A 27,066-nucleotide genomic window follows, 5' to 3' on the forward strand; every position below is an offset into this window, starting at 1 on the left:
ACAACTGTTGAAACTAATAAACAAATTCAGCATAGTTGCAGGATACAAAATCAACATACAAAAATCAGTTGTGTTTTTATACACCAAATAAATTATTTGAAAAAGAAATTAAGAAAACAGTCCCACATATAATAGACTCAAAAATAAAAATAATAAAAATGAAATTGTGTAGATAGGAATATGAGCATATTTTAAAGATTCCTAGAGATAGCTGTAGATATGGGTACTAGGTATTAGGAGAAATACAAAGAAAACATTGAAATTTGAGTTAAATTGTATTATTGTCTTATGATGCTCTTATATCATAGGCTTGCTTTGGGTGTTGGATTGTCCAAAACTTATTTGTTTTATTCAATTTTACTTAGGTTTTGGATCACCAGCTTTACTTTTGAATTGACAATTTCAGTTTAAAATATGTACATTACTGTACTTCTAGATTCTTTTCACCATGCTAGGTGCTTTATCAAATTAATAGAATTTTAAATTAAATCAATTAATTAAGAACTTCTTATGTGGACTCTTTTTACTGCTCCTCTGAATGGGGAAAATAAAATATTTTATACAAATTTACAAGCAAAGAAAATTTCTATTTTTTTCCATTTTTCAATAGCTTCAAAAATTGAAAGAATGAAACTCATAGGATAAGAAACACTTTCAAGATCAAATGTTTGAATTAAAAGAGTTTCATTTTATACTGCCTTAATAATATCAGCTCACTTTTGATTCATCCTATTCACTGAAGGGTCAAGATAGTCATCGAGGAATAAATTCATTGTCAGTGTGAGTATTGTGAGACAGCTCATTACTCACCCGTACCCAATGAGAAATTCCATTCATCAGAGGAATCCATTGGCTTTCTCTTCTTTAAGTTTTTAGTTTTTGTCCATATAAGTTGTGATAGTTAATTTTTTGTGCCATCTTGACTGGGCCATGGGGAGCCCAGACATTTGGCCAAGCTTTATTTTGTGAAGGTATTTTATTTTATTTTTTTTTTGTGGTACGTGGGCCTCTCACTGTTGTGGCTTCTCCCATTGCAGAGCACAGGCTCCAGACGCACAGGCTCAGCGGCCATGGCTCACGGGCCCAGCCGCTCCGCAGCACGTGGGATCTTCCCGGACCGGGGCATGAACCCGTGTCCCCTGCATCGGCAGGCGGACTCTCAATCACTGCGCCACCAGGGAAGCCCTGTGAAGGTGTTTTTGGATGTGATTAACATTTGAATCTGTAGACTACGTAAAGCAGATTGCCCTCTCTAACGTGGGTAGGCCTTATCCGATCAGTTGAAGGCCTGAATAGAACAAAAATGCTGACCCTCCCTTGAATATGAGGGTACTCTCCTCGCCTGACTGTCTTTGAAGTGGGACATCGGCTTTTTCCCCATTTTGGACTTGAGTAAAACATCAGCTCTTCCTGGGTGCCCTGACTGAAAATGCACCCTCAGTTCTCCTGGGGCCAGGACTCTGGACAAGGACTGGACTTAAAAGATCAGCTCTCCTGGGCCTCAAGCTTGATGACTGCAGATCTGAAACTTGTCAGCCTCCATAACGGTGTGAGTCAATTCCTTATAATCAATCTTTCTGTATATATGTACCTCCTATTTGTTTTGTTTCTCTGGAGATCCCTGACTAACACATAAGGTTTACCAAATACTTTTTGAAATGATCCAAAATTGAGTAGAAAATGAAGACCCTGACCCTTCTTATGAGGTCATACAGCTTAGGACATCTTGCAAAATTTGGCCTTATCACTAACTTGCAAGGGCATTGAAAAGAAAGGAGATACTTCTAAACTCTTTTCTGTGATTGCACTTTGCAAAGGTTCATCTTGCTCAGTACTGGGAGCCATATTTACATCTGTCGCGCTAACTGGGATATTTTATGATCACTGGGATTCTTCTGCCCTTCCTGACTGGATTCCACAGTAACAATGCATATGCACATGTGCACACACCAAGCGAGCGGCGAGCACAACACCGGTTGGCCTGAAAATCTCCCCGTTTCGTCTCTTTGCTCAGATTCCTGCTCCCTAATTACAAAAACGTGGTACAAATGTCAGTCACATGGATCTGTTTGTGGAGACCCAGCGCCATGTGTGCATTCTCCCAGGACACAGCGCAGACTGGTTTGGCACAGGTCCTTTCCCCTGAAAGACATGGAGCAAAACCCTGAAGAAGTGAAGCAAATTCAGGAAAAACTCTGCAGAAACATCATGTTGACACAACGCCCTTCACTGACCCTGTGTGTTGATGGCCCAGGGTGTCTGTGGTGGTCATGTCCATCTGGGGCCCTGGTGCGGCTGGGAGACCCTGGTTTCCTGTGTATCCTGTATCAGAGTTTGGCCATCTTTAGGGTTTGAGAAAAAGAAAAGCACTGGTTGTCTGTATGGAGTTACTCGACATCAGTGTGCGTGATAAGATCCTTATCAAAAGAAACTAAGTGGATACTTGGTCCTTTGCCTCTCTACTGAGGGCACGGGTTATTCTTCGGCATCAAGAAGGGGGGACCTGACAGGTGGATCTGGGGCAGCTTTTATCAGAGGTTCTGGGCGGAACAGAGACATCTGCAGACACCTTCTGGAGGGTTCCTTGGCAGACGCCTTGGTGTCCCGTGTGGGACCAGTGACAAGCTCCCACGGGGCCTTGGGTGGACCAGATTCCGCCTCCCTGAGGGAGAGGATCCTCCTTACTGATGCCGGGTGTCCTCCTGGTCCAGCCGAGGAAACGCCCCCAGACTGTCTGCCGCTCCCTTTTCTTTCTCCCTCTCTGCATTCCCTGCGTTATCACAATCCAATTATGCACCTGCTGACTGTCCCCCAGGATCTCGCTTGAACATTGGTTCCTCGTCAGGCAGCTTTCTGGTGCTGACTGTGGACTGCTTTGGAGCCTGGGCTGAGAAAACCGTGTTGACGGCGTAGTTCTGAGGCAGAAGCAGCCCTCACATCGCTTTAGATTCTTCCTGACCAGCAGGAGCAGCGGCTGAGACTCGGCTTTCAGACTTGTAATCCACCTCTCCGCCAGGCTCAGCAAGGATGCTGTAGGAAGTAGCCCTTCGGAGCCTGTCAGCCCCTTCAAGCTCAGCCTCACACCTACAATATTCCCAGAGACCAGCCTGGTCCAGGCACATGGTGTATACTGACTTTATACTGATTGACTTAGCAAAAGAAAAAAGATGTTAATCAATGAACTTCTGCCGGGTAATCAGAAGTCCTCCTCTGATGCACAAGGCAAGGATGGATGGGATTCAGGATGGAGCCACCAGGGGAGCCCCCATCCCTCCCTCAGCGACGCCGAGAGCGGGCGTCTGTGCCCACACCCCTGGGGCGTGTCCCCCAGGCTCGGGACATAGCCCTGGCAAGGGGGTGGGTGAGCCCCTGCTGTCCTGGACCCTCTGTTCTCCTGGAGGTCACAGGTCAGTGAAAGGGAGGCATCCCCGCCAGGAATCCGCAGAGAAGCTCTGCATAAATGGGGTCCTGAGAGGTAAGAGGACGCTGGGAAGTGGCGGGTGCAGAGAGGGGTCTTGGTTGGCTGGGCCTGGAGGAGACTTCGAAGCTGAGACCTGAGCTACTTTAGTAGAAAGAACCAGCCGTCCGACAGCTGTCGGGTAAGTGTTTCGGGTAGAAGGGGTAGCAAGTTCGGGGTCCCCGAGAAGAGCATTTGAGGCACAGAAAGGTGACGGGGCGGGGGAGGGGAGCCCAAAGGAGACAAGAAAGGGAGGGGGGGAGGGGCGGCCACGGAAGCTGGGGAGGGAGGTCACTGGGGGGTGTCAGCAGGGCACTCCGGGGGTCATTCCTGCGCTGTCCCTCCAGTCACTCTGGGGCATGACTCAGGCGCAGGCACAGCGGTTGAGGCTCTCTTGCCCCTGCAGGCGGCTGAGGGTTTGCGGGGCACCAGGCACTTCGCCAGCCCTCTGTGGGCTCACAGGTCCCTGGAGAGGTATTGGGGCTCCCATTTCGCTGTCATTTAGTCAGTGCAGAAGGGCTGCCTCCCGGGAGCTGAGCGAGGTATGGGGCCCCGGAGTCCGCGTCCCAGCGGCTGGCCGGCCTGTCCCTCGGCTGCAGCGGAGTCTGGGGTTTCTGGAGTGGGAGGGACAGACGGGGAGAGTGATGTCTCGGCCCAGGCCGGGGGTGGGTTGCTCCCAGCCTTGCAGATGTGGGATCCGGAGATCCAGGGAGAGGTAAGATCAGGATCACTCACCGGCCTTGGCTTGAGGAGCCACGTCCTCTGCGGAGGGTGGATAAGGAAGGCGAAGACACCAGTGCCGCTTCTGTGGACGTGGGTTAACATCCGATGGCGCGTTTGAGCAGAAGTAGGACAGGTGAGTCTACAGCCGGACGGGGCTGGGCCTGGCTGGGGTGAGGCCTGAAACCCGACAGGATGACCGGATGAGTGAGCCCGGAGGCCAGGAGGCCAGCCAGGAGGAGACCTGACACCGGGAGCTGAGCGTCAGGTGTGGGAGTGCAGGACACAGCCGAGGGAAGGGGTCCAGCACGCCCGGAAAGTGCCACCTGGCCTCACCCGGGCCCCGCGCTGCTGCAGCCAGGTCCCCGGGATCCCCGGGGTCCCCCACTGGATCAAGAACCTGCAACATTTGTCTTTTCACAGTGTCTCGGAGGGTTTGTAAAGCAGCAAACCCAGGGAACGTGCAGAGATTTGGCGTTTTGTAGCTCAGCAGCGCTGATGGGAGGACAGAGCAGAGCCCTGGGCCCGCGAGCAGCCCCGGCTCCCTCCCGGCTGTGCGGTGGGGCTAGAGCTTCGGGGGTCACTGTGGCCTCTCTGCCCTCTGGCCTGGAGCCATAAACTGGTGTCCCCTGCTTGGTAAGCGTCTCCACCGCGTGCTGGGGACCCTGGAGGGGGACCTCGTTCCACCTGCTGACGTTGCCAGAAGAGCACAGAGCCCTGGGCTGGCTCAGACCGGGTTCCGACCCGGTGGGTTTTGGGGTGTGCGTGTCTCACAGGCAGGAAGCGAGGCCCAGGGCAGGGCTTTGGCAGCGTCACAGACGGCTTGGGGCTGGATCCAGGCTTCCGCTCTCGCTGCCCCATTTCACGGCCTCCCCAGCTTCTGCCCGGCCTCACACGGGCCGAGGCCGCTGGCCACCTCCTCCACCCCTAGCATTTCTGGGCGGCTGCTCCCTTTCCACCGGGACTGGAAATGACCCGCGACCTCGTCCCGCCTGGCGTCCATTCACAGGACCCTTTGTTCAGGAATCCTCTCCTGCTCCCGGCCCGCCGCACCCTCACGTCGGAATCACACGCGGTTGTTTCTCCTCTGCTGTCGGGCAGGGCAGGGCAAGTTCCAGGAACCCTCCTCCCACAGGAGGGTGAGAAAGCCCTTTGCTGACTCAGGGCCGGGAGAGCCTAAGAGGAAACAGATGCCTGCAGCTGCGGTGTCTCCATCCAGGGCTCCTAGCTCCCGGCTCCCGGCTCGGCTCCTGCAGCCCCACCGGCTCGCCACCGTGAGGGTCAGATGGTCTCGGCCCCCCGCCCTCACCTCCAGACCCCCTCGGCTCCCGCAGAGAACAAGATCCCGGAGCGAGGGGTGCTCGGGACGCCCCGGGGGCCGCTCCGGGCTGACCTCCTCCGATTCCACCCAAACCTCACCTGCTCCGGGTTTTCACGTAAGAAGAGCAGAGAGCTCATTTTGCTTGTTTGTTTGTGAACCCACTGGCTCATTCTCTAACTCAAAAGGTATTTATGGAGCATCTCCTGCACTTGGTACAGAGCGGACCCCGCTCTCTGGCCAACGGCCCCGCGTGGGCCAGGACCGTCCTGCATTTCTGGTGAATCCCCTGCCGCGGCTCCTTCAGGGCCCACGGCCATCAGCTGACGCTCAGGTGTTCATTGTGACTGGAAGTTGCTGACAAGCAGGGAGCTGCCAGGAATGAGTGGGAATCTCACCCTGTTTCCTTGGTACCTAAATTCTAATTTTGCTCCAGAGACACGAAGGCACCTTTTCCAGAGGCTTCTCCAGGCATCTGGAGTCAGCGGCCTGGCCCCCTAGGCGTTGGCTCTGGCCCCCTCTCCAACCCGCCGGTCTTTCCCCTGCGGCCCCAGGGACCACGTCAATCTAAAGTCCAGTGTCTGGAACTGGGCACCTGCCCGGTGGGGCTGGACGGGGGGGGATTATACCTGCACTGGGCACTTCTGTGGGACGCAGCCCAGCCTAGGCACCTGGGGTGAGAGCTGCACCCCGTACCCCACCCTCTGTGTAGGATGCCCTACACAGGGTGATGTTTGATCCCGTTGCAGGAACCCGCCCGGACCCCCACCTGTCCTCCTCGTCCCATAGCCCCTGGTTCCCGATCAGACTCAGAGTCGTCGCCAGGCTGACCCCGTCCCCAGCCGGGGAGGGTCACTGGCCCGGTCAGTAGCTGGTCCTGCTGTCCTGACGTAGCTTCCCTCACTCCACTCCCCCGGGCCTCCCACCGTGACTGTGAAAATGAAAGTTCCTGGCCCCCGGCAGTGCATCCGCGTTGGTCTCCTGGGGCTGCTGTAATAAAGTGCCACAAACGGGGTGGCTTGAAACAACACTGGTGAATTCCCTCACCATCTGCAGGCTGGACCCCTGAGGTGCAGGTGCAGGCAGGCCTGTGCTCCCTCCGGAGGCTCTGGGGGGCTCCTCCTGCTTCTGGGGCCGCATGACCCTCAGGTTCCTTGGCTTGTGGCCGCATCCCTGCCATCTCTGCTTCACGTGGTGTCCTGTGTCCCAATGTCCTTCTTGTTACAAGGACACCAGTCACTGGACGTAGGTCACCCTCCTCCAGTACGACCTCATCTGCAGAGACCGGGTCTCCAAGCAGCGTCAGGTCACAGGCTCCAGGTGGACGCGCACGGGGGGATGTGAACCGGCCTGCTCCGGCCCTTGTTTCCCCTCTTCCGTCAGGTGCACGCTTTCCTCGTCCCCGAAAACCGATATTCGGCCCCAGTGCCGGTTAACTCTTCAGAATTCCCTTTTGCCTGCTGTGGCCGACTTTGCTTTGTGGCTCGTGGGCACACGTCCCTGGGTCCCGCGGTGGCCGCCCAGGACCTTCTGTGCCTGCTCCAGCCTCCGATGCCCCCTGTGCGGCGGAACTGCCGAGTCCAGCTTCCCCGTTGGAAGAAGCGTCTTCTCTGGAGCCCCAGCACGGTGGCCCTTCTGGCCAAGCGCTCCTCTGACCTGGCGCTGCTTGTGGTCCCTTCTCCTCATCAGCCACGCAGGAGGTGAGACTCCTCCTCACCCCGTGTGCTCCTGCGGGGCTCGGCACAGCCGGACGGCCCGTCTGAAAGCTGGTTAGGTGAGTGGCTGGCAGACGGGTGCGTAGATAAAGAGAGGCATTGACGGCTCGGGCTGCTGGCAGGTGGGGTGTGAGGGTTTAACCACCGCTTTCTGGACAAGGAACAGCCAACCTGTCAGCAAGTCAGGTCAACTAGCAAATCAACAATTCTCCACTAAAAAGGCTTTAAGGGAAACTGGGTTATACGTTCTTCTTTGGAGTCTGAGACAACATCAACTTAGTTACATAGAGTCCCGGCTGTTTAATTTAAATGATGACTGTGTCACCAATTAGTTGACCAAAAGCAAGATATCTTACCTTGAACAAGACATATACTATATATTCTTTGAGTCAAGTTTCTTCTTTCTCTGTACATCAGAAATTGATATTGTTTGCCCGGTAATCAATGTACAGTCGCCATAAACAGGGCTTTTTCAGAAAATGCAAACAGTGGGCCAAGGTCGCGGCCCTGCTCGGTTACAAGCCCCCTCCCTCTCCCACTCCATCCTCCAAACCCCCAGTCACTCCCTGGCTGGACCGCAGTGTGGCTGGCTCTGTGTGCACCTGCTGCCCCTCTGGGGCCCCTACCTGGCAAGGACCCAGGTGTCGAGGATGAGGGTCCCTCAGCAAAGTTACCCCATCAGATCCCAAGGTGGCTTAGAGCGAACTCCCTCTAACCCCCTTTAGCTGAGGCTTGACCTGTCGACGGCTGATGACCACACCGCGGCCCGGTACCTCGGGGGTCGTCAGCCCACGCAGACGACCACGCCTCCCCTTCTGTCTGCGGTGCAGCCTGGCCTTGGGGATGCCTCACCTCCTCCCCCCATCCACCCGTCCCTCATCCACCCCCCTCCGCCCGTACCTCCACCGTGCACCCCTCTATCTGCCCACTCCACCCCCTCTCCCGTCCATCTCCTCCCTCCGTCCAGGGCCCAGCCTGGCCTCAGGGGGTGTGTGAGCTCTGGGAAGCGGCAGCGAGTCTGGCTGTTGCTCTTCTTACTTCTCGAGGCTTCTTCCCGCACGACCCGCTCACCGGGCTGTCCTGGTAAGCGAGCCTGTGGAAGCTGCCTACGGCTTGTTCATGCCGCTGGGAAAGTCTGTGCCAGAGGTTCTTGGCCGCACACTGGGCGTCCCCAGGGAGAGGCCATCCTATGGGGTCCAGGCTGAGCTCATGAAGTAGAATTTGGACGAAGATAATTCCCCATCCTGTTTCTCTGTCATCTAGGTGATGTGCTGACTTCCTTTTAGATTAAATATCGTACTTTCCGCACATGATAAATGAATCCATCCGTATAACTTCATCAGTAGGTGGACTGATCATTTCCACCCACTTACTCTTTTGCGCTTTATTGATTGTTACTTATTTGGTTTAGAAAGACCGTTCTCACTGTGGGTAAAATGTGAACCCGATCTGGAGCCTACAGCTTGCATTCTTTCTCCTGAGCAGAGTAGGGGAGTTCCAGCCAATCTTGCTGGTTTTATTTATAGCGTTTTATTTCCTGAGAGAAGACAGGAAAAGTCAGTCTTCCCCTCACTCATCTGGCTTCTCCTCTGTGGTTCCCCAGCTGCGGTCGGAGCAGGGGCGGGGCTGGGCGGGTGCGGGGCGGCTGGACCGGACCGGCGCCCGGTGCTCCAGCAAATGCGAGATCAGAGGAGGAATTATGTCATCTCTCCGAAGGAATGAGTTCAGCGTGCTTCCGCGTGTGTCTGACTGACAGCCGCACACAGGACCCAGCGCATATAAGGAGCGCCTGCTGCCCGGCGGGTGCCGAGCTCTGAGCCCAGCTCCTCTGCTGAGTGGGGCTGGGTCTCCCCCCGGACCCTCCCACCTCCTGGACCCCATTCCCAACTCTGAGACGAGTCATCCCTGCAGGTTTTCCACATACCAGGTAAGAGCTTTTTAAAAATTTGCCCAAACATTTCACTGTAGTTTAATTTTCAGAAAAGGCTCTCTTTGATTCTAAGAAGGGGAGAAGGAGAAAGTGCAGAACAGGTTTAAAGTAAGGAGGGGGCCCGCCCATTAGCACCTGAACAGCAGACCCGTCTTCACTTTCTATTTATGCTGCTTAGTTGCACAACTGAGGCAGGTAGCCTCATTTCCAGGGTTTATTTGCAGGGATGATGCTGTGACCTTCCTGGGCTTGTGTGTCACCTGAGGGTTCTGGTTACTTTCGTGACTGTACCTGCCTGGAAACTCGGGCAGACGCTTCTGTTTTCAGCTGCAAAATAAGACATTTCCACATAAAGTTTTACTGAGGTGCGGCCATGAGAAAGAAACTAGAAAAAATTGTTCCTGAGAACGTGAAAAATAAGCAGAGAGGTTACAGAGACAAATTCTAAACATTTTTCACAGCTGACAAGTGTTTTTGAACGTTCTTAATAAATAATATTTAGTAAGTCTGTGAAGAGTGTTCTGACTGCCCGTGGACTCCAGCTGTTCTTGAAAGTTTGGGGAGTAATTTGCAGATGAAAAGGCAGCGGGGAGTTAGCGTGACTTCTGTAAATCCGAGTTGGTTTCCTTTGGGGAAATCACGGCACTCTCCTCTCGACCGAGGGAAGGAGGTCTTTCTCAGTGAAGTTATGTTTGCTTTGATTGTTGACATAAAAAGAATTTTAAAAGATCTGAACAAGTTCTAATGACATTCTGTTGCAGAAGGCTTTGGAAACCTCTCCTTTGGAAAAAATATGACCTTCAACAAACACTAAATGTGTGAAGCGAGGCGTAGGATATGGGAGCGTGTGTCCCCGTCCCTATGGCGTGTGTCGTAGGCTATCATACGTGTTGCCTTCTAAGAACACAGGACTTGATAAGGCTGTACCAGCCATACCCGTGACTCCGACCCTGCTGTGTTCTCTTTTGCTGTCGCGATCCCCTGAGATAAGATGGGACAGATGGCAGAGAGCTGATACTTCTGCTTTAGAATCAGAGGATTTGATTTTGTGAGCAACAGAGTTCAGTGTACTCCCCTGAGGCTGATAGGAAGCCCAGCCTCCAGAATTTGGAAATTTACATTTTGGATGGAGCTTGTCTTTGCCAGAGGCGGTGGTCACTGCTGCCTGCAGGGGACAGAGGTGCACGTGTGGCTGAGTGGGGGAAAGACCCGAGCTTTGCGGACGTGCCTGCCCACCGTTTACTCGGAAACACTTGCGTAGTGTTCACTGAGTGCCAAGTGCTAGTCTAAGTCCCTGACGAGGGTTCACTCGTGTAACTCAGCCCTCTGGAGCCCTGTTAACATCCTTACTGTCCCTCCTACTGCACCGGGTCGTCATGGGACAGCTCATTCCGATGAACAGCCATGCGCCCTGTGCTCGCTGGGCTTCATAAGCCTTTACAGACACTAACTTGCTTGATTTATTTCTCACAATAACCCCACGGGTAGAAAGTTTAAATGCCTATTCTTCATTCTACAGAGGAGGAGACTGAGACCAGAGAGGGTGAGTAAGTTTCCGCAGGTTGCACAGAGGGTGCCTGACAAGGCGGCTCTGAGCCTGGCCCGGCGGGGGCTTGCCTGGGTGCACAGCTGGCTCCTCGATGTGCAGGTGGAACTCAGCGAAATTCCGGACTTGCTGTGGACAGACTGAAAGCAAGTGTCTGGATCCCAGGGGGAAACCTGAGGGTCCCGCATGGACCCCGCTTCCCCAGGGGATGGTCCCCATCTTGGGGGGAATGGGTAGTTCCAGGTTCCCAAATCCTTCTGGAGAGGGGACTCCTTGGATTTCTTCGTCACTGAGAAGCTCAGGATCTTTGAAGCCCTAAACAGGGAGGGGTGAGGGTCTCAGCTTGGCTTCGCCTCAGCGGGACGCAGTGTATCGCTGGAGGGCCGTTGGGACCCTGCGCTCAGCGGGGAGACCAGGAGGCCGAGCAGGGGTTAACGGTGGAACGGGCTCCTGGCCAGTCTCTGACTTCTGGGCCAGTGTCTGCTGAGGCTGCCAACTGAGAATCCTCAAGAATGGAAAAACAGGCCTCAGGAAAATAGAAAAGCAAAGTAAAAATGATTACTAAGTAGAAGGCTGGTTTTTTTTTTTTTGTAACTATGATCCACCAAACTAAGTTTACTTCTAACTCATATACAGTTAATATTTATTCTATTTAATTAAGTCATGTGCAACTTTTTTCTTGGCTATTTACACAAAATGTCTTCATAGGTTATTTTCCCCAAGCTGACATTTTTCTGAATTCAAACTTTCTGGGTTTACATCCTGGCTACACCTTTCAGTAGCATCATTCTCTGGGCAAGCACTTAACCTCTCTGAACTCCACTTACCTGTCAGTAAAATGGAGATGATTATAATAGTTGTCGCCTCCTAGGTTATTATGAGGGTTAAATAATCTGAATATTTAGGACGTCATTAGCATAGTGCTTGTCAGCAAATGCTAGACCAGTGAATACCAGCTACAGTTAGAAGAATCCATTTGAAAAGCACATTTCCCATCTAGCTTTAACTGCCCACAAATCCATGTGCTTCTGTTTTTCCTATACAAATTCTTTTTAAATGGTCATATGAGTAAAAATTCCAGTCTACGCTAGACGTTGAGGTGACGTATTCAGAAGTAACCAACGGGTCTGATTTATCTGCAGGGGTTCAGCTGGGCAGAGTCAGGATGCTGTGGCCGCTGCTGCTGCTTGCCTTATGGCCCTGGTCCAGCGCTCAGGGTGAGTGTGGACCCCCCCCCGCCCCGTCCCCCGGTTACCTGGGCTCCCGGAGCAAGCCTCACCTGCGGGAGGAGGATGGACAAAGTGGAGGCCTGGATGGGGCACCTCACCTCTTGGAACCTTCTCAACTTAGTTTAAGATAAATCCCCAATTACTTTTGAGTCCATACACCAGGAACTCATTTATTTTTGGAAAACCTAGGTGGTATAGAAAGACACCCTCTGACCTGGAGATGCAGTCTTTTGCTGGGCACTTTTTGCCTTTTTTCGTATGTGATATTTACAGCATACTAAACTTTTTGGTGTTTTATAACTTCTTTCCTTCCCACTTTTTTTTTTGCTCTTAAAAATTTATCAAAAATATCCGCCCCGTCCCCCGGTTACCTGGGCTCCCGGAGCAAGCCTCACCTGCGGGAGGAGGATGGACAAAGTGGAGGCCTGGATGGGGCACCTCACCTCTTGGAACCTTCTCAACTTAGTTTAAGATAAATCCCCAATTACTTTTGAGTCCATACACCAGGAACTCATTTATTTTTGGAAAACCTAGGTGGTATAGAAAGACACCCTCTGACCTGGAGATGCAGTCTTTTGCTGGGCACTTTTTGCCTTTTTTCGTATGTGATATTTACAGCATACTAAACTTTTTGGTGTTTTATAACTTCTTTCCTTCCCACTTTTTTTTTTGCTCTTAAAAATTTATCAAAAATATTTTTCCATGTCTTTCTTTTCTTACAACGTGATTTTTTAATGACTGTATAATATTCCATTAGAAGGTAACCCCCAGTATTTTTAGGTCAATTCCCGTTTACTTTACACATCCCATCTACACTAGTATAAATGATGCCTCATGGAATACTGCTGCGAACACATATATCCTGGAGTTTGTGATTCTATATTTAGGATAGCTTCCCAAAGTAAAATTGCGGAGTCAAAGGTTTTAATTATTTTAAGGATTTTTGATATATGGGCAAATAGCTCTATTGCAGGTCGTAAAATGACACTTCTATCAACAACACTGTGTATTATAATGCTTTAATTTGCCAAGTATTAGATGAAAAGTTATTCTCTGTTTAAACTCCCCGTTCAGAAAGTTACTGTGAATGACTTAAAGCGTTAGGGTTTGGTGGGTCCGACAACATCTCTTTCCAGCAGTTTAGCCGGTGACTTAAAGCCTTCATTTGTGGCCTTAAGGCTCATCAACTCTCAGATGCGCCCCTGCAGGGTGAGCCCTGAGTGGGCTCACTTGCTACAAAGTAAGGGATTCCCACGTGACAAGCTCAAGTCAGCTGATCTGTCTAAGGAAGCGACATGAAATGCAATTGCTTTCTAATACGGCGCCAGTGGCAAAAGCCTGGAGGTGCACTTCCCTGCGGGAGGCCTTTCCCGGCAATCAGACGCTAGAGAGGAGGTCGCCTTCGAGCTTCAACTCTGGGTGGAAGAGCAGGAAGGAGCAGGCGGCCAGGGTCCTGGGCCAGGAGCAGATGGGACGAGCCTGACCCTCCTGGAGGAAGGCTTGCTGGGCAAAGTGTCAGCTGGTCTGAACGGAGGGCCCCTGACTGGTCAGGGGCGGAGCTGGTCCTGTGGAAGCAGATGTCTGGGGAGGGAGGGTAGCGGTGGTTTTCGAGGAGTAAAGCCCAAGCACCCAGGTGAGGAAGGGGGGGACTTGGGGCCCCGAGATGAGGGTGCCTGTGCCTCCTGCTGCCCGTGACCCCTTGTCCTGTCCCCGGGCAGCCGGCGACCAGGACGAGGACACCGCCTTTGACCTCTTCAGCATCAGCAATATCAGCCGCAAGACCATCGGGGCCAAGCGGTTCCGGGGGCCGGACCCCAGCGTGCCCGCCTACCGCTTCGTGCGCTTTGACTACATCCCTCCGGTGAGCGCGGAGCGCCTGGAGCGGATCGCCGAGGCCATGCGGCGGAAGGAGGGCTTTTTCCTGACGGCCAGCCTGAAGCAGGACCGCAAGTCCAGGGGCACCCTGCTGGCACTGGAGGGCCCAGGCGCCGCACACAGGCAGTTCGAGATCGTGTCCAACGGCCCCGCCGACACCCTGGACCTCACGTACTGGGTGGACGGCACCCAGCACGTCATCTCCCTGGAGGACGTGGGCCTGGCTGATTCCCAGTGGAAGAACATCACCGTGCAGGTGACCGGAGAGACCTACAGCCTCTATGTGGGCTGCGACCTGATGGACAGCTTCACGCTGGACGAGCCCTTTTACGAGCAGCTGAATACAGAGAAGAGCAGGATGTACGTGGCCAAGGGCCCCTCCCGAGAGAGCCACTTCAGGGTAGGTTCTGCAGGACGCGGCCTAGGGCCCGGGGACCCCACCGAGGGCCCCGCTTAGTGCGCTGCCTTGTTGAGGGGTCGGGTGCGGCCTTGGAGAAGCAGACACACCTGCACCTACCCACAGCAAGCCCCACGTGCACATTGCACACCCACTGGCACATGCAATCATGTACACGTGCACACACTATACACGTTTACACACGCATGCACACACACTCATAGACACTCTTACGTGCACACACGGCTTTCTGAACCAGGAATGAGCAGAGCAAGCTGTCACAGGTGCCCTTTCTTAGCTGCACGAATGGTCACCGATTTCCGGAAAGAAGATTGATTTGATGATTGAGGGATCAACCCCATTCAAATGTCTCTATAATCCCAGACCCCCAGATTCCAGTTCAGTACTGACATGACAGGATGACAGGAGAGAAAACTATGTTTTCCAAGGAAGGGGCTATTGATATGAGGGACGAGTTCCATGGTCACCTCAGTTAAACTATTTTTTACAAGAGGATCTTTCTAAATGCAAGTGTTTAGAACCTGCCGTGGAGGTTTAGTAACTATTCTCCTCCAGGTGTCTGTGTATTCTTCGGAAATGAATGTATGATCAGACTCATTTATTTCGGTAAAGGCCTAGAGATGCTGGTCGTGGTCTCTGGCCATTGTCAGGAAGGCCCCCAGGCCCACGTGGCCGACTGGCCCAGCCGAGACGAGCCCCTCACTGTCACCGGGAGGACAGCCTGGTCTCATAGCTGTACCGTCTGTGCTGTGGTTGGAGCAGTGCACGTTCCCGAGACCCACGGCCGCGTGCGGGAACACCAGGCACCCTCAGAGTCCCCTGCGGAGAGAGTGTGGCCCCCGCTGTCCCCTGAGCGTGTTCAGAAGACAACCCTTGCCATCCCTCTGGGGGCCACCGCCCCTTCTCTAAGGCCCTCTTCCTTCTCCTCGGGTCAACCCCACCGTCTGCCTCTTGCCTCAAACCAAGCTTCAAAGTAACATATACAGATAAGCCATTAATGAGGTTTCAGACCCGCTGAGGATAAAAGCACAGAAGAAAATGTTCTCACTGCCATAAGGTTACATCCTGTATTTTTGAAATATCGTTTAATGTGGCGTCGAACATTTGCTGTTTATCCATCTCTGTTTCTTTCCTTGTACATATTTCAGGGTTTGCTGCAGAACGTCTACTTAGTGTTTGAAAACTCTGTGGAAGATCTTCTGAGCAAGAAAGGTTGTCAGCAAAGCCAGGGAGGTAGGTGTCTGAGCTGCCTGTGGTGCCCCACGTCCCGCCTCTGATGGGCTCCTCCTTTGGTGTGTGGGGAGGGGCGGGTGGGACATAAGTAAACATGTTGGAATATGTTTCAAGTGCTGCCATGGCCTTGGATGAGTTCGCTGGTCAGCTTGGATGTGTTGGCCTCTGAAACAATACATTGCTTGAAGGATTCATTATGAATGTATTTTAATTATCCAATATAACCCGTTTTACATGGCAAAAAATAAATCCCTGGCGTTTTAACATGATTTTAAATACATGCAACTATTCCAGTCTACTGATGTGTGAAGATCCTCTTAATAAGATAACACCACAGGTGTTTGTCCAACTTGGTTTATGGAAGTTTTTTATACCATTCACAACTGTTGATACAGCCTTATTATGAAAATGGACGCCACTTGAATCATTGACAGATAATCCCACGCTGTCTGTTAACTGCATTTTGAATTTACGTTCAACCATAATTTGTCAACATTGTCTTGAGCATTTGATATTTGGAGGTCACTCTGACGGGCTTTTTGAATGCAATGTGTCATTTCATCTTCAAAACCCCTTGAGGTGGGCTCATCCACTTTCCTCACTTTACACATAAAGAAGCGAGGTGCGAGGAGGGCCCGCTAATTGTCGGGGGAGCGGCCTGTGAGCATCAGAGCAGCACACCTCCCGCCCCCAGGCTGAGTCCCACACAAGAGGCTCTTATCTGCCACGTGATCCCATTTTCCGATTTACTTCCATTAAAAGGCTTCTTCATGTCAACTGTAAGCAAATATCAATTGTTCTCGTACGGATCCATGCGTAAGGATGCGTAGGATTTGAAGTCTGCGGTGCACAGTTGCGGCTTTGTGACCCAGCCCTTGACCCCGGAGTGTCCAGAGTGCTGGCTTGACCGTTCAGAGCCCGGAGCCCCAAACACTGGCATTGCAGGCAGCATCCGAGTCTTTGCGTCCAAGGCCGTCCACCTTTCAATCTGTGCGTCTTTCAACAGTTGGCCAGTTGAGTTCAGGGAAGGAAAGAAATTAAATTGTGACTTTTGGTGGCCTGTGCGGTGAGAGGCCCTTATAAGGCCTCCCGTCACACACCCTCAGCTCCAAATTCCCTGAGCACGACTGCCTCTGAAGCTCTGGACCACATCCCATCCCAAACCGCCAGCTCTGGCTGAAATGCCGATATCAGCCCCTTCGGATTAGGTCATAGTCTTTTTTTGCAGGGAGGTGAGGTCATAGAAAAGCAAAAGTTCTAAAAAGGCTAAGACAGTACTGACCTCCCACAGGACATAGAGAAAGAGAAGGTGGTCCCGGGGGCCCTGATGGAGGGAGACTTGCTTGTCTCTAGATAAGAGCTTAGCATCCTTGGAAGTGGTCACCCGGCGGGGTGGGCACGTCTCTGTGACAGAGAAAAGGAAAGGGGGCACTTGACCCTCTATGGGGGGGAGAGTGGACGTGGCCCTCACCCTGGTCCCTGCCCTGCATGCCACGAACGGGGCGTGTTCTATCCTGAGGAAGGGCTCTGCCCGTCTTCGATGAGGCGGTCGTGGGACTTCCAGGCACTTTTATTGTTGCCGTATCTTTATTCTTCTACGCACATGTAGTGATTAACATGCTTATGTCTGTATGGTTATGTATGGTTTTAGGTCTGGTGAGTCTGAGGTATCAATGTGAGTTGCAACAAGGATTTACAACCAAATAACAAAACTCGATCATAGACTGTCTGGCAGAATTATAACATCGACGAGTCGCAACTCAGTAATGGAATGTATCGGACAAGACAGTTGAGCATTGCTGCAGAGAGGACACTGGGGCTGGCTTGCCGGCCACATCCCAGCTGGCCAGGCTCCCCTGAGGGCGACACCCGTCTCGGCACTTGCCCAGATCACTTTTGTAACTAGTGGCATAGCCGTGTGTGTCCCATGTTCAGGGACTTCCGGGGGCTCGTACTATTTCTGGGGTAGTGAGCTCTGAGCCCTTGGTTGGGATTCTGCCTTTCTGGGGGTCTCGGGAGGCCAGCAGAGAAATGATGAAATCGCTCATTTAGCAAGAAAAGAACTGAATTTGCCTTAATGCAGTAGCCAAAAGAAAAGGTGTTGGGGATGGAAAAATGGGATAAATGAGGAGTGAAAGGAGTTGTTGGAATTTATGGAGAACATGGGGCTGGAAACAGGTTTAGGGTGGGGGACAGAAAGAGGGGACTTATCTTAGATAATAAATTATATAAATATTTATATAAAAACAAGAAAAACAGGAAATTGTTGCCTCTAATGAGTTTGAACGCGATGCACGATGCAGATGTAGGTCTCCGAGGCTTTTTGCACTTTTCCGTCCCTGAGCTGACCGTTTGCTCTGCCGATCGCTGGTGTCTGAGGCTCAGTCCCCACGGTGCTGTGAGGTGAGCAGCGCCCTTTGGTACAAGCAGGGCCGTGGCGGGAAGCACCTCCACCAGCTCTCGGGTTCTTGGGCGCCTGTATAGCTCGAGTGCTCTGGACGGCGCCCCGCGGGCCCGGCCAGGCTGTGGCCAGAGGCCGGCGGGCTCACTGTTCCGTGTCTTCCCCGCAGCCGAAGCCAACGCCATCAGCGAGAACACGGAGACGCTGCACCTGAGCCCCCCGGCCTCCATGGAGCACGTGGGCCGGAGCGAGTACAGGGGCCCGGAGGTGTGCAGGCACTCCTGCGAGGAGCTGGGCAGCATGATCAGGGAGCTGGCAGGGCTGCACGCCATCGTGAACCAGCTCCACGAGAACCTGCGCAAAGTGGTGGGTGCCCCGGGGACCCTGCTCTGACCGCGAGTAGCCTCGACTATCCGCCACTCCCCCCGACCAGCCAGCGCTAGCCGGGAGTACCCACCCGGCTCCCTGGACGAACAGGCTGACGGTCCCGGATGTGTGGTTAAATGCCGTGTGGCTAGAGGGCGGGAGAGGAAGGCTTATGGCAAATGTGCTCACGGGCCACGAGCCTTCCTCTCGGTCCTTCAACCCTGGGGATTCGTCTCCCAGGAAGCAGAAAGCCTGCACACGGAGGGAGGGACGTTCCTTTAAAGAATGGTGCTCGGAGCGGAGCCTGTCCCTGAAGGCACGAGGTCATAACAGGCAAATTGGTTTTCCTCTCCACAGCACGTCAGGGGGGAGAGCACGCGCCTCAAGTCTTCGGGAGCGTGCTTCAGGGCTCCGAGCAGGTTGCTGGCAGTAAGCAGCCTCCGCTGGCCCGTCCTCCCGCGATGCAGTCCTCAGGCTGAGCTCAGCCTGAAGGAAGCTTGTGCCCCGGGGCGGGGAGCAGGGCCGAGGGAAAGAACAGCAGAGGGGAGGGGTCCCCGGGCCCCTGAGGCTCTGCTCCTCCCAAGGGCCCCGAGCGGGTTCTGGCTGGAGTCTTGGATGGGGCACTTCCGCTCGGGCTAGGGCGCTGGCTGGGCAGTACCCACGGCGAGTGTGGCTTCTGGAATGTTCTGCCACGTGCTGGGTGGGGGCAGGGGCGGGAGGGGGGGGCGTAAGAGCACCCTCCCCGCCCAGCGCTCACCACTTCCTGGAGCCTCCAGGGCTGGGGTCGCCGAGACCAGGGACCCCTGCAGGCGGGGGCCCTGCCGGGCGGGAATCTTCATAACCGTGGAGGACCTTCCCACGAGCTGCACGTGGCGTGTGACCCCTAACTCTCTGGCTGCTTCAGGACACAGAGCCTCAGCCCTGCTGGGGCCGGTGGCATCCGGGTGGTCCTGGCGGGGAGGGGCCAAGACAGGAGCGGGGGAGCCTTTGCCCCTGATGCGTCTCTCTTTCAGCTGAAAAGAGCTTCGGGAGAAGTGTAGCTACATTGGAGTTGGGGGTTAAGGAAATTCGCCAGCTCCCCGAGTCACACAAAAACACCAGGATGGTGTGTTTCTGTCCATGTTGCGCCGGGGGCGGGGGGTCCATATCTTTTGGGTGATTCTCAAAGCGTCCATTATCCCCAAATCAGAAGTGTTAGCGGGAGCAGGGTGCCTAGAAGGGGGGAGGTGACAACACACGTGCTCAGGGGACAAATGGTGTAACTTTCACTTCGTTGATTTGGTTTTTAAACTTTGCATAGTTTCCTGCAGTCTGTAACCCCCATGACAGCAGGGCTCATGTCTGTTTGCCTTTGCCATTGTGCTATCAGAGCTGAGTCTGTCACGCTTGGAAGGATGGATGAATTCAAGAACTGAACCTTAGTTTTCAGCTGCGGGTGGCCGGAGGGACCCCGTCCCCCGTGGTCCAGCACGAGGCTCCTTCACGACTGGACGTCCTCCAGCCGCCCGTGTGCGGTGGCTGCATAGCCATGCTGCATCTATGCTGACCTCTTTCCCTCCACTTTCCAGTCAAATGACAACCAGTTTCTCTGGGAGCTCATTGGAGGACCCCCCAAGACCAGGAACATGTCCGCCTGCTGGCAGGACGGCAGGTTCTTTGCGGAGAATGAAACCTGGGTGGTGGACAGCTGCACCAAGTGCACCTGCAAGGTGAGACGGGCACACGGTCTCCTGGCGGCGGCCCCGGGCTGGAGGCTCCCCGCTCGCTGCGCGCCGTGCCGCGTGGGGCGTGGGGCAGGGGGCCACCTCCCATGAGGCCCGAGTGGCCCCGTGGTGCTGCGCCAGAGAGCCGGGGAGGCTGCAGCCAGTGTCACCGGGTGGCTGGCCCGTCCCCAGCTAGTTTGTGTTGATGCCACTCGGTCCTGAGAGGGCCTTGGGCTCGGCACAAGCCACTGGGGATGGGGTCACTGCCCACGGCACGACGTGCCACTTGGTTTCCTTACGCCCTGCCACCTGGTCTCCGCTGCTGGGGGCCTGGACACCGGACGCCGCTGCGACCTTGCCCGCGGCTCCGCGGACAGAGAAAGGCGCGTGCGGCGCGGCGGGCCCGCGCGGGGGGCGAGAGAGGCGCTCGCGTGCCTGTAACCGGCGGGGTCTGCGGGCCGAGACCTCCAGCCTTCCTGCCGACCCTTCCAATCCAGCCCTGGGCCCGCGTTCATATGCTGAAATGAGTGACATAAATGCCTCTTTTCCTTGTAGAAATTTAAAACCGTTTGCCACCAGATCAGCTGCCCTCCCGCCACGTGCGCCGACCCGTCGTTTGTGGACGGCGAGTGCTGCCCCTCCTGCTTCCACGGTGAGCGCCCGGCGGGCGGGCGGCCCCGGCCGTGCGGCCGTGCGGGTCCGCGTCGGACGGCCTCGCAGGGGCCGGGCCTCCGAGGTCCTTCTGAAGCGCCCAGATGCTCGTGGCTCTGGGGTCGCGGTGGCCCTGCTCGTGCTCAGCCTTCCCTCCTGTGCTGGTCCAAAGCCACAGCCCCCGCCTCTGTTTCGAGTCCCCCGTCCCCCTCCCCTGGCGGACCCCTCCCCTGGCGGACCCCGGAGCATCTGAGCCTCCTTCACACCCGGCTCCCCGCCCCCTTTCTGTGGTGGCAGCAGCAGCGTTGACCGAATCGGTTGGTTTCTCTGAGACCTGCTCTGCGTGTCCTGTTTGTCTTTCGCTGTCTGGTCCTCATCCTGGTCTGGGGGGCCTTGAGTCTGGTGACCCGGGCGGGGCTGGGCAGCTTCCCTGTTCGGGGAGCCCACGGACATGAGCACAAGCTCTGCTCCTCCGTGAATCTGAGCAAAATGTGGCTTTTCCAGGTTTCAGATTCTTAATCTGTAAAATACAGAATGAGTGTCCCCATGACACAGGGTTAGTTTTAGGATGAAAATAAACAGCACAATATGTACAAAAGTGCCTGACGTATATTAGGTGTTAAACAGGGACCCAATGAGACACGCTACAGAGAGTAACAGAGTGTGACTGGGGGAGCCTGAGGGTCCCCTTCTGCCCAGAGGGAGCCGTTTCATGTTGTCGAGTAAAGCCCAGGAAGGGTCTCCTCAGGTTCTTCTCTTCCTGCTTCTGAGACATTGAATCGTAGCATTTACTATTTACCAGAAAGATCTCTTGCGTTAAGGTACAACTTTTCTGTTATTCAGAGATTGATAATTTCCTGTGAAGAATTTCTTGGCAAGAAATTGCCTTTTTATTTAAGTTGTTCCAATGTAAAGTATTTGGGATGAAATTTAGTGTCCTGTAATTTCAACCGAAAACTGAAGTTTCATCGCCATATATAAATCAGCACACGGAGGTTCAAGTGGAAATAACTCACATCTTAGCCACTCCAGCGAAACCTCGTGCAGGCAGGGTTCAGCGCTCTCCTCCGTGAAGCCGCTAGAAACATCCGCAGACCCCTTTCCTGCCAGTAGACACTGGGTTTCTGGCCGAGCTCCTCGTGCATCTCCCTCCCTCCCCTTCCCTGGGAGGGCAGCCCCTGAGCTCCGACCCTGGGACAGACGTGGGGCGGCCCTGGTGGCTGCCCACTGCCTGCACCCACCTGGGGCATCCAGCTCGGACCCCAGGGCTGGGCTCTGCTGGGTGGGGCAGCCCTGGGGAGGCCTAATGGGCAGTGGTGTCCCCCCCGCAGACGGCGAGGAAGGCTGGTCCCCATGGGCGGAGTGGACCGAGTGCTCCGTCACCTGCGGGCCTGGCACCCAGCAGAGGGGGCGGTCCTGCGACGTCACCAGTAACACCTGCCTGGGGCCATCCATCCAGACGCGGTCGTGCAGCCTGGGCAGGTGCGACCACCGCAGTGAGTGTCCGAGGCCGGCCGGCCCGGGGTGGGAGACAGGGCCCCGCCCCTGGGGTCTTGGGGGTCCTGAGAAGCCCTGCTGCTGCCCTTTCCGGGGGGTGCTCTACCTGGCCCCAGCGCCCTGCCCTTCCCCACCTGGGCTCCCCGCTCCCGCCTGGCTGATGAGCAAACTCCCGGGCCGGGTCACTCAGCGCCCTGAGCCCCTGACGCCCTTGTTCCCTCCATGCGCTAGTCCGGCAGGATGGTGGCTGGAGCCACTGGTCGCCTTGGTCCTCCTGCTCCGTGACCTGTGGGGTCGGCAACGTCACCCGCATCCGTCTCTGCAACTCACCAGTGCCGCAGATGGGTGGGCGGAGCTGCAAGGGGAGTGGCCGCGAGACCAGGGCCTGCCAGGGCCCGCCCTGCCCGGGTAAGTGGACAATGGCGGGCGCCGGGCTGTAGCAGGACACAGGCCAGGCGCGGCCCCGCGAGATCCAGGCACCGGGGTCCTCTTGGTGGGCTGGTTTCTGGAAGCTGGACCTGGGGGGGCATGCCGGTCGTGGGGCTCGGCTCTGACCTGCCCTGAACAAGCTCCGATGAATCCACGATTGAGCAGGAAGAGGCCAGGGCCGAGGGGGAAGCGACAGCAGGCACAGGAGGGCTCTCGGGGGGCGGCCTCCCCTGCGTCTGGGGCATCTGGGGCCTGGGTTTGGGAGGACACGTGCTCCCCGCACCAGGCCTGCTCTGGGACGCGGGCAGGGTCTTCGCCCAGAAAAGGCTGTGCTGTGCTTCTTCTCCCTGCTGAGTTATCTGTACCGATGATGAGTGACAGCCATTTAAAATGAAACTCAGCTCCGCACAGCTTTTCAGACGTGAGCACCTCTTGTCCGTGGCAGGGGAGGACCCATAGCCAGCGGCCCCCGGTCAGTGGTCTCAGGTTCTGGGCGCGAAAGACTGTGTGATTTCCATTCCCGGAGACAGAACAAAAACAACTGAACTGTCACCATCCGCACCCCTCCCTGACCATACGGTCCTGAGAGGACTTTCCTGCCAGGTTTCCTCCACGTGTGGAGACGTGGCCTCATCCCAGCCTCTTTGTCCTGAGACCCCAGCACAGGCCGCGCCCCCCGAGTGACCCCTCTGTCCTCTCTCCCCCAGTCGACGGTCGGTGGAGCCCCTGGTCCCCGTGGTCGGCCTGCACGGTCACCTGTGCCGGGGGCATCCGGGAGCGGACGCGCATCTGTAACAGCCCGGAGCCCCAGCACGGAGGGAAGGACTGCGTCGGCGACGTCACGGAGCGTCAAATGTGTAACAGGAGGAGCTGCCCCGCAGGTGGGTGTGCACGGGGCGGGCCCGCAGCCTCCAGCCTCGCGGCCGACGGGCGTCTGTCGTGGGCTCTGGACGCTCCAGCCACAGGCGTCTTTGAAGACACCACTGGGTTTTAATTCTGATTAGATGCATAAAAATGCTTGGAAAACGCAGAGAAGAAAAATCAGTTCTACACACATGAAGTTTTACCCTCTGCTTTATGTTCCTCTGGCATTTTTACACAGAAGCAGAAAGCATGCCGTGCAGAATGGCACATCGTAGGTAGTGCGGTCACAGCGCACGCGTGCCCCGTAACCCTCTACACCTCCGACGCTCTGTTCTTGGAGCTGGTGACTTTCGGTGGCTGTGCCCAGCATCTTCCTAACTCACTCAGTTTCGCCACAGCTGAGCCCAGAGCGTGCGAAGGGCGTCCCCCGGGCCTCGTGTGCGGGTTCCTCGCGGCGCTGCCTGGTGGCAGCTGCTGACTGCTGTGCTTCCTCCGTGCAGACGGCTGCTTGTCCAACCCCTGCTTCCCCGGAGCCGAGTGCCGCAGCTTCCCTGACGGGTCCTGGTCCTGCGGCTCTTGCCCGCTGGGCTTCCTGGGCAATGGCACCCACTGCGAGGACCTGGACGAGGTGGGTGCCCCTCCCCAGGCGGCGGGGCGTCCCCCGGGGGCGGGGGGCGCGGCTCACGTCTGGCCCGCTGGTCCCCGCAGTGCGCTGTGGTCACCGACGTGTGCTTCACGACCAGCAAGGCGCGCCGCTGCGTCAACACCAGCCCCGGCTTCCACTGCCTGCCCTGCCCCCCGCGCTACAAGGGGAGCCAGCCCTTCGGCGTCGGCCTGGAGGCGGCCAGGACGGAGAAGCAGGTGAGCGGCTCGGCCTCTGAGCGCCCGTTAGAGACAGCAGGACGGTCAGGCGGGAGCTGGAACCGGAGGGTGGACGCGACGGGAGCGGGGACGGCGGCCTGGGGGAGAGACCCGGCCTGCAGGGCCCACGGGGCTGAGTTTTCACGCACAGCATCCCAGAGGGCCAGGCTGGGGACTCGTGGTCTCCCCGAGACCCCAGGCGCCACCGGAGGCCTGACGCGGCCTTGCTGTTGCTCGGGCCCTTCCAGGGGAGCAGAGCCCTGCGTCTCTGGACGCTGCCCCCCTCCTCAGCATCCCGTGGGCGGGCGGGGGCCCTGCGCCCTGCGCGCGGCCCTCCCATCAGGTCAGGGTCAGGGTCAGCAGGCGTCCTAACCCGCTCGGCCCCCCCGCAGCTGTGTGAGCCTGAGGACCCCTGCAAGGACAAGAGCCACAACTGCCACAGGCACGCGGAGTGCATCTACCTGGGCCACTTCAGCGACCCCATGTACAAGTGCGAGTGCCAGACGGGCTATGCGGGCGACGGGCTCATCTGCGGGGAGGACTCGGACCTGGATGGCTGGCCCAACAAGAACCTGGTCTGCGCCACCAACGCCACCTACCACTGCATCAAGGTGAGGGCGTGGCAGGGGCTCCCCCTTCCTCAGGCCCCAGTGGTTCCAGCTCGGGGCAGCTGTGCCCCTGGAGGTGCCTCTACGGGTCCAAACAGTCGGAGGCTCCTTGTGGGCCCTGCACTCCGCGTGGTCCCCACCCCAGAAGCTGACGGGAGCTGGGGGTGTCTCTGCCCACCCACTAGCCCCTCCAAGGCGTCTGCCTAGTGGGTTTCTGCAAATTCCAGGATCACGCTGGAAAAGCAGCTGATTGTTGGGAGCTGGGAGAGGACGCGGCGCCTAATACATGTCTGTTAACTGAATACAAAGAGAGGCTTGAAATCATTGGGGGTGGGGCGATGTAAACAGGCCCCACCCTCCTCCAAGGCTATGGGGGCCTGAGGTCTGCAGGCGGGCCGGGCTGTGGTCTCGCAGAGTCTAGCAAACAATTTTCTTTGCGAAGACCCCCATGTGCTGCACACAGGAAGCGGTTCGGGTGCCCGGGTGAGTGGGGCTTCCTTAGGGCCTGTAACAGGGTGGAGTCCTTTCCTGGGGCCACTGCAGCCAATGACCACAAACCTGGTGGCTTTAAATGGCAGGGCTTCATCCTCTCACGGTCCAGAGCCAGGAGTCTGAGGTGAAGGCGTGGCAGGGCTGAGCTCCCCTGGAGCCCCCCAGGGGAGCGTGCTTCCAGCCTCTCGCAGCTTCTGGGCCCCCCAGGTGTCCGTGGCTTGTGGACACACCGCCCCAACCTCTGCTTCTGCCTGCCCTCTGTGCATCTGTCCCAGACTCCCCTGACGCCCTTATAAGGACACGCGTGGTTGTATTTAGGGCCCATCGGGATACTCCAGGGTAAACTCGTCCTTTCAAGACCCTTATATCAATCGCATCTTTTGCATATAAGGTGATATTAACTTTACCATGTAAGGTGATGGTCACTCTTTTGCTATATAAGGTAACATTTTCAGGTTCTAGAGGTTAAGAGATGGCATATATTTAGGGGACCACCATTCAGACCACTAAACAAGGTGTACCAAAACGTTTTAGTGAAGTTTTATACCTTAGAAGCTTCAGAAATATAAATACTACAAACTCACAAAAGACATTACTTGCAAATGTAAATATAGTAATCTATTTAACGTTTATTTATTCTTGTGAATTTTGAGTAAGAGAGTTTTAAATGTTTTCTTTCACTCTCTTGATTAAAGATGGCAGGTGTTGGCTGAAACAAAAAGTGAATCTGCTTTGAAGTAACAGAGACAAAGTTTGCAACCTTCATTGTATCTCCCTGCCCACCTTCCCTGACCTAACAAGGTCTGGTGTCAAGCTTGGAAATCCCCGCAGGAAGTGGGGGTGCTTATTGGATGCGATTATTGATGAAGATTTCCACTAGGGACCCAGGATGCCCTGGTACCGTAGCAGGAACAATGGAAGGTGTCCACGAGGCTAAGGACACCCTTTTTTTTTTTTTTTTTTTTCATTTTTGTGGAACTTCAGACAGGAATTTAATAGCTAAAAAAGTGGCACATCAAAATTTGCAAAATTTGCACATTATATTTGCATTAAATAGAACTTATGGGAACAAACAGATGCAAAAGTAAGACAGTTCATGGGAAGCCCCCTCACCCTGTCTGAGAGGTTCCCTTACTCATCCCTGCAAAGGTGCTGAATCCCTCCCTCAGGACCTGTGTCCACACCACAGGAATATGCTCTCCTCCTTCACGGGCTGGAGTTGAAGCTTGGCTCCAGACATGGCCCTGGGCTGTGCTTCTGATCAGACCCCTGACCCCCTTGAACCCCTGGGGCTTCTGGGACACCTGTGTCAATGGCATCGAAACACCTTCACGTGGACCCTCTCGCGGTGTTTCCAGCTCCCTCAGGCTGCAGTGTCTGTACAGCTCGGGTGTGAGTCCTCATATCATTGGACTGAAACGAAATGACTTTTTTTCCTCCGTTACGGGAATTCTCCACTTCTTGGGCAGAGCTGAATCAGGGAGGTGGTTTGGGGAGCTGGGCCTCGGTTCCTGAACAGAGACTCTAGGCCACCTGTTGGCTAGTGAGGGTTGAAGGTTTATGACCTTGGCTCTTGGATGGATGCTTGGAGTTTGTGGGAAGCGATGGCACGGGGGGCTCTGCCCTGTCCTGTATTTTCATTCTCTCCTGGTTCCCGCAGTTGTTCAGCTGCATACAGGGACCTCGAGCTCAGGACACAGGCTTCTTTTGCCTCAGCTCACTGGCGGTGGTGATGTCGGTCCTAGAGCAGCAC

General features: G+C 55.3%; 1 protein-coding gene across 3 annotated transcripts in view; it reads left to right on the forward strand.

The window, feature by feature from the left end:
* The first annotated feature begins 8,924 nt into the window (after positions 1-8,924).
* THBS2 (thrombospondin 2) overlaps positions 8,925-27,066 on the forward strand; it is a 33,853-nt gene continuing 15,711 nt past the window's right edge. For 2 of the 3 annotated variants that reach the window (XR_003681586.2, XM_007121246.4), the window contains exons 1-13: positions 8,940-9,137; positions 11,829-11,903; positions 13,634-14,190; positions 15,357-15,441; positions 18,012-18,208; positions 19,777-19,917; positions 20,467-20,563; positions 21,894-22,058; positions 22,291-22,467; positions 23,196-23,369; positions 23,853-23,980; positions 24,061-24,213; positions 24,606-24,824. Coding sequence is in view for 2 of the 3 variants with exons in the window: in XM_007121246.4 (XP_007121308.1) it covers positions 11,852-11,903; positions 13,634-14,190; positions 15,357-15,441; positions 18,012-18,208; positions 19,777-19,917; positions 20,467-20,563; positions 21,894-22,058; positions 22,291-22,467; positions 23,196-23,369; positions 23,853-23,980; positions 24,061-24,213; positions 24,606-24,824 (2,145 nt within the window). In the remaining variant the exon portion in view is untranslated. Of the gene's footprint in view, positions 9,138-11,828; positions 11,904-13,633; positions 14,191-15,356; positions 15,442-18,011; positions 18,209-19,776; positions 19,918-20,466; positions 20,564-21,893; positions 22,059-22,290; positions 22,468-23,195; positions 23,370-23,852; positions 23,981-24,060; positions 24,214-24,605; positions 24,825-26,008; positions 26,530-27,066 lie in introns of those variants that run through there. The other variant, XM_055087402.1, reaches the window with a different exon arrangement.

This window comes from Physeter macrocephalus, chromosome 10 (genome assembly GCF_002837175.3).
Source record: "Physeter macrocephalus isolate SW-GA chromosome 10, ASM283717v5, whole genome shotgun sequence".
Lineage (NCBI taxonomy): Eukaryota > Metazoa > Chordata > Mammalia > Artiodactyla > Physeteridae > Physeter > Physeter macrocephalus.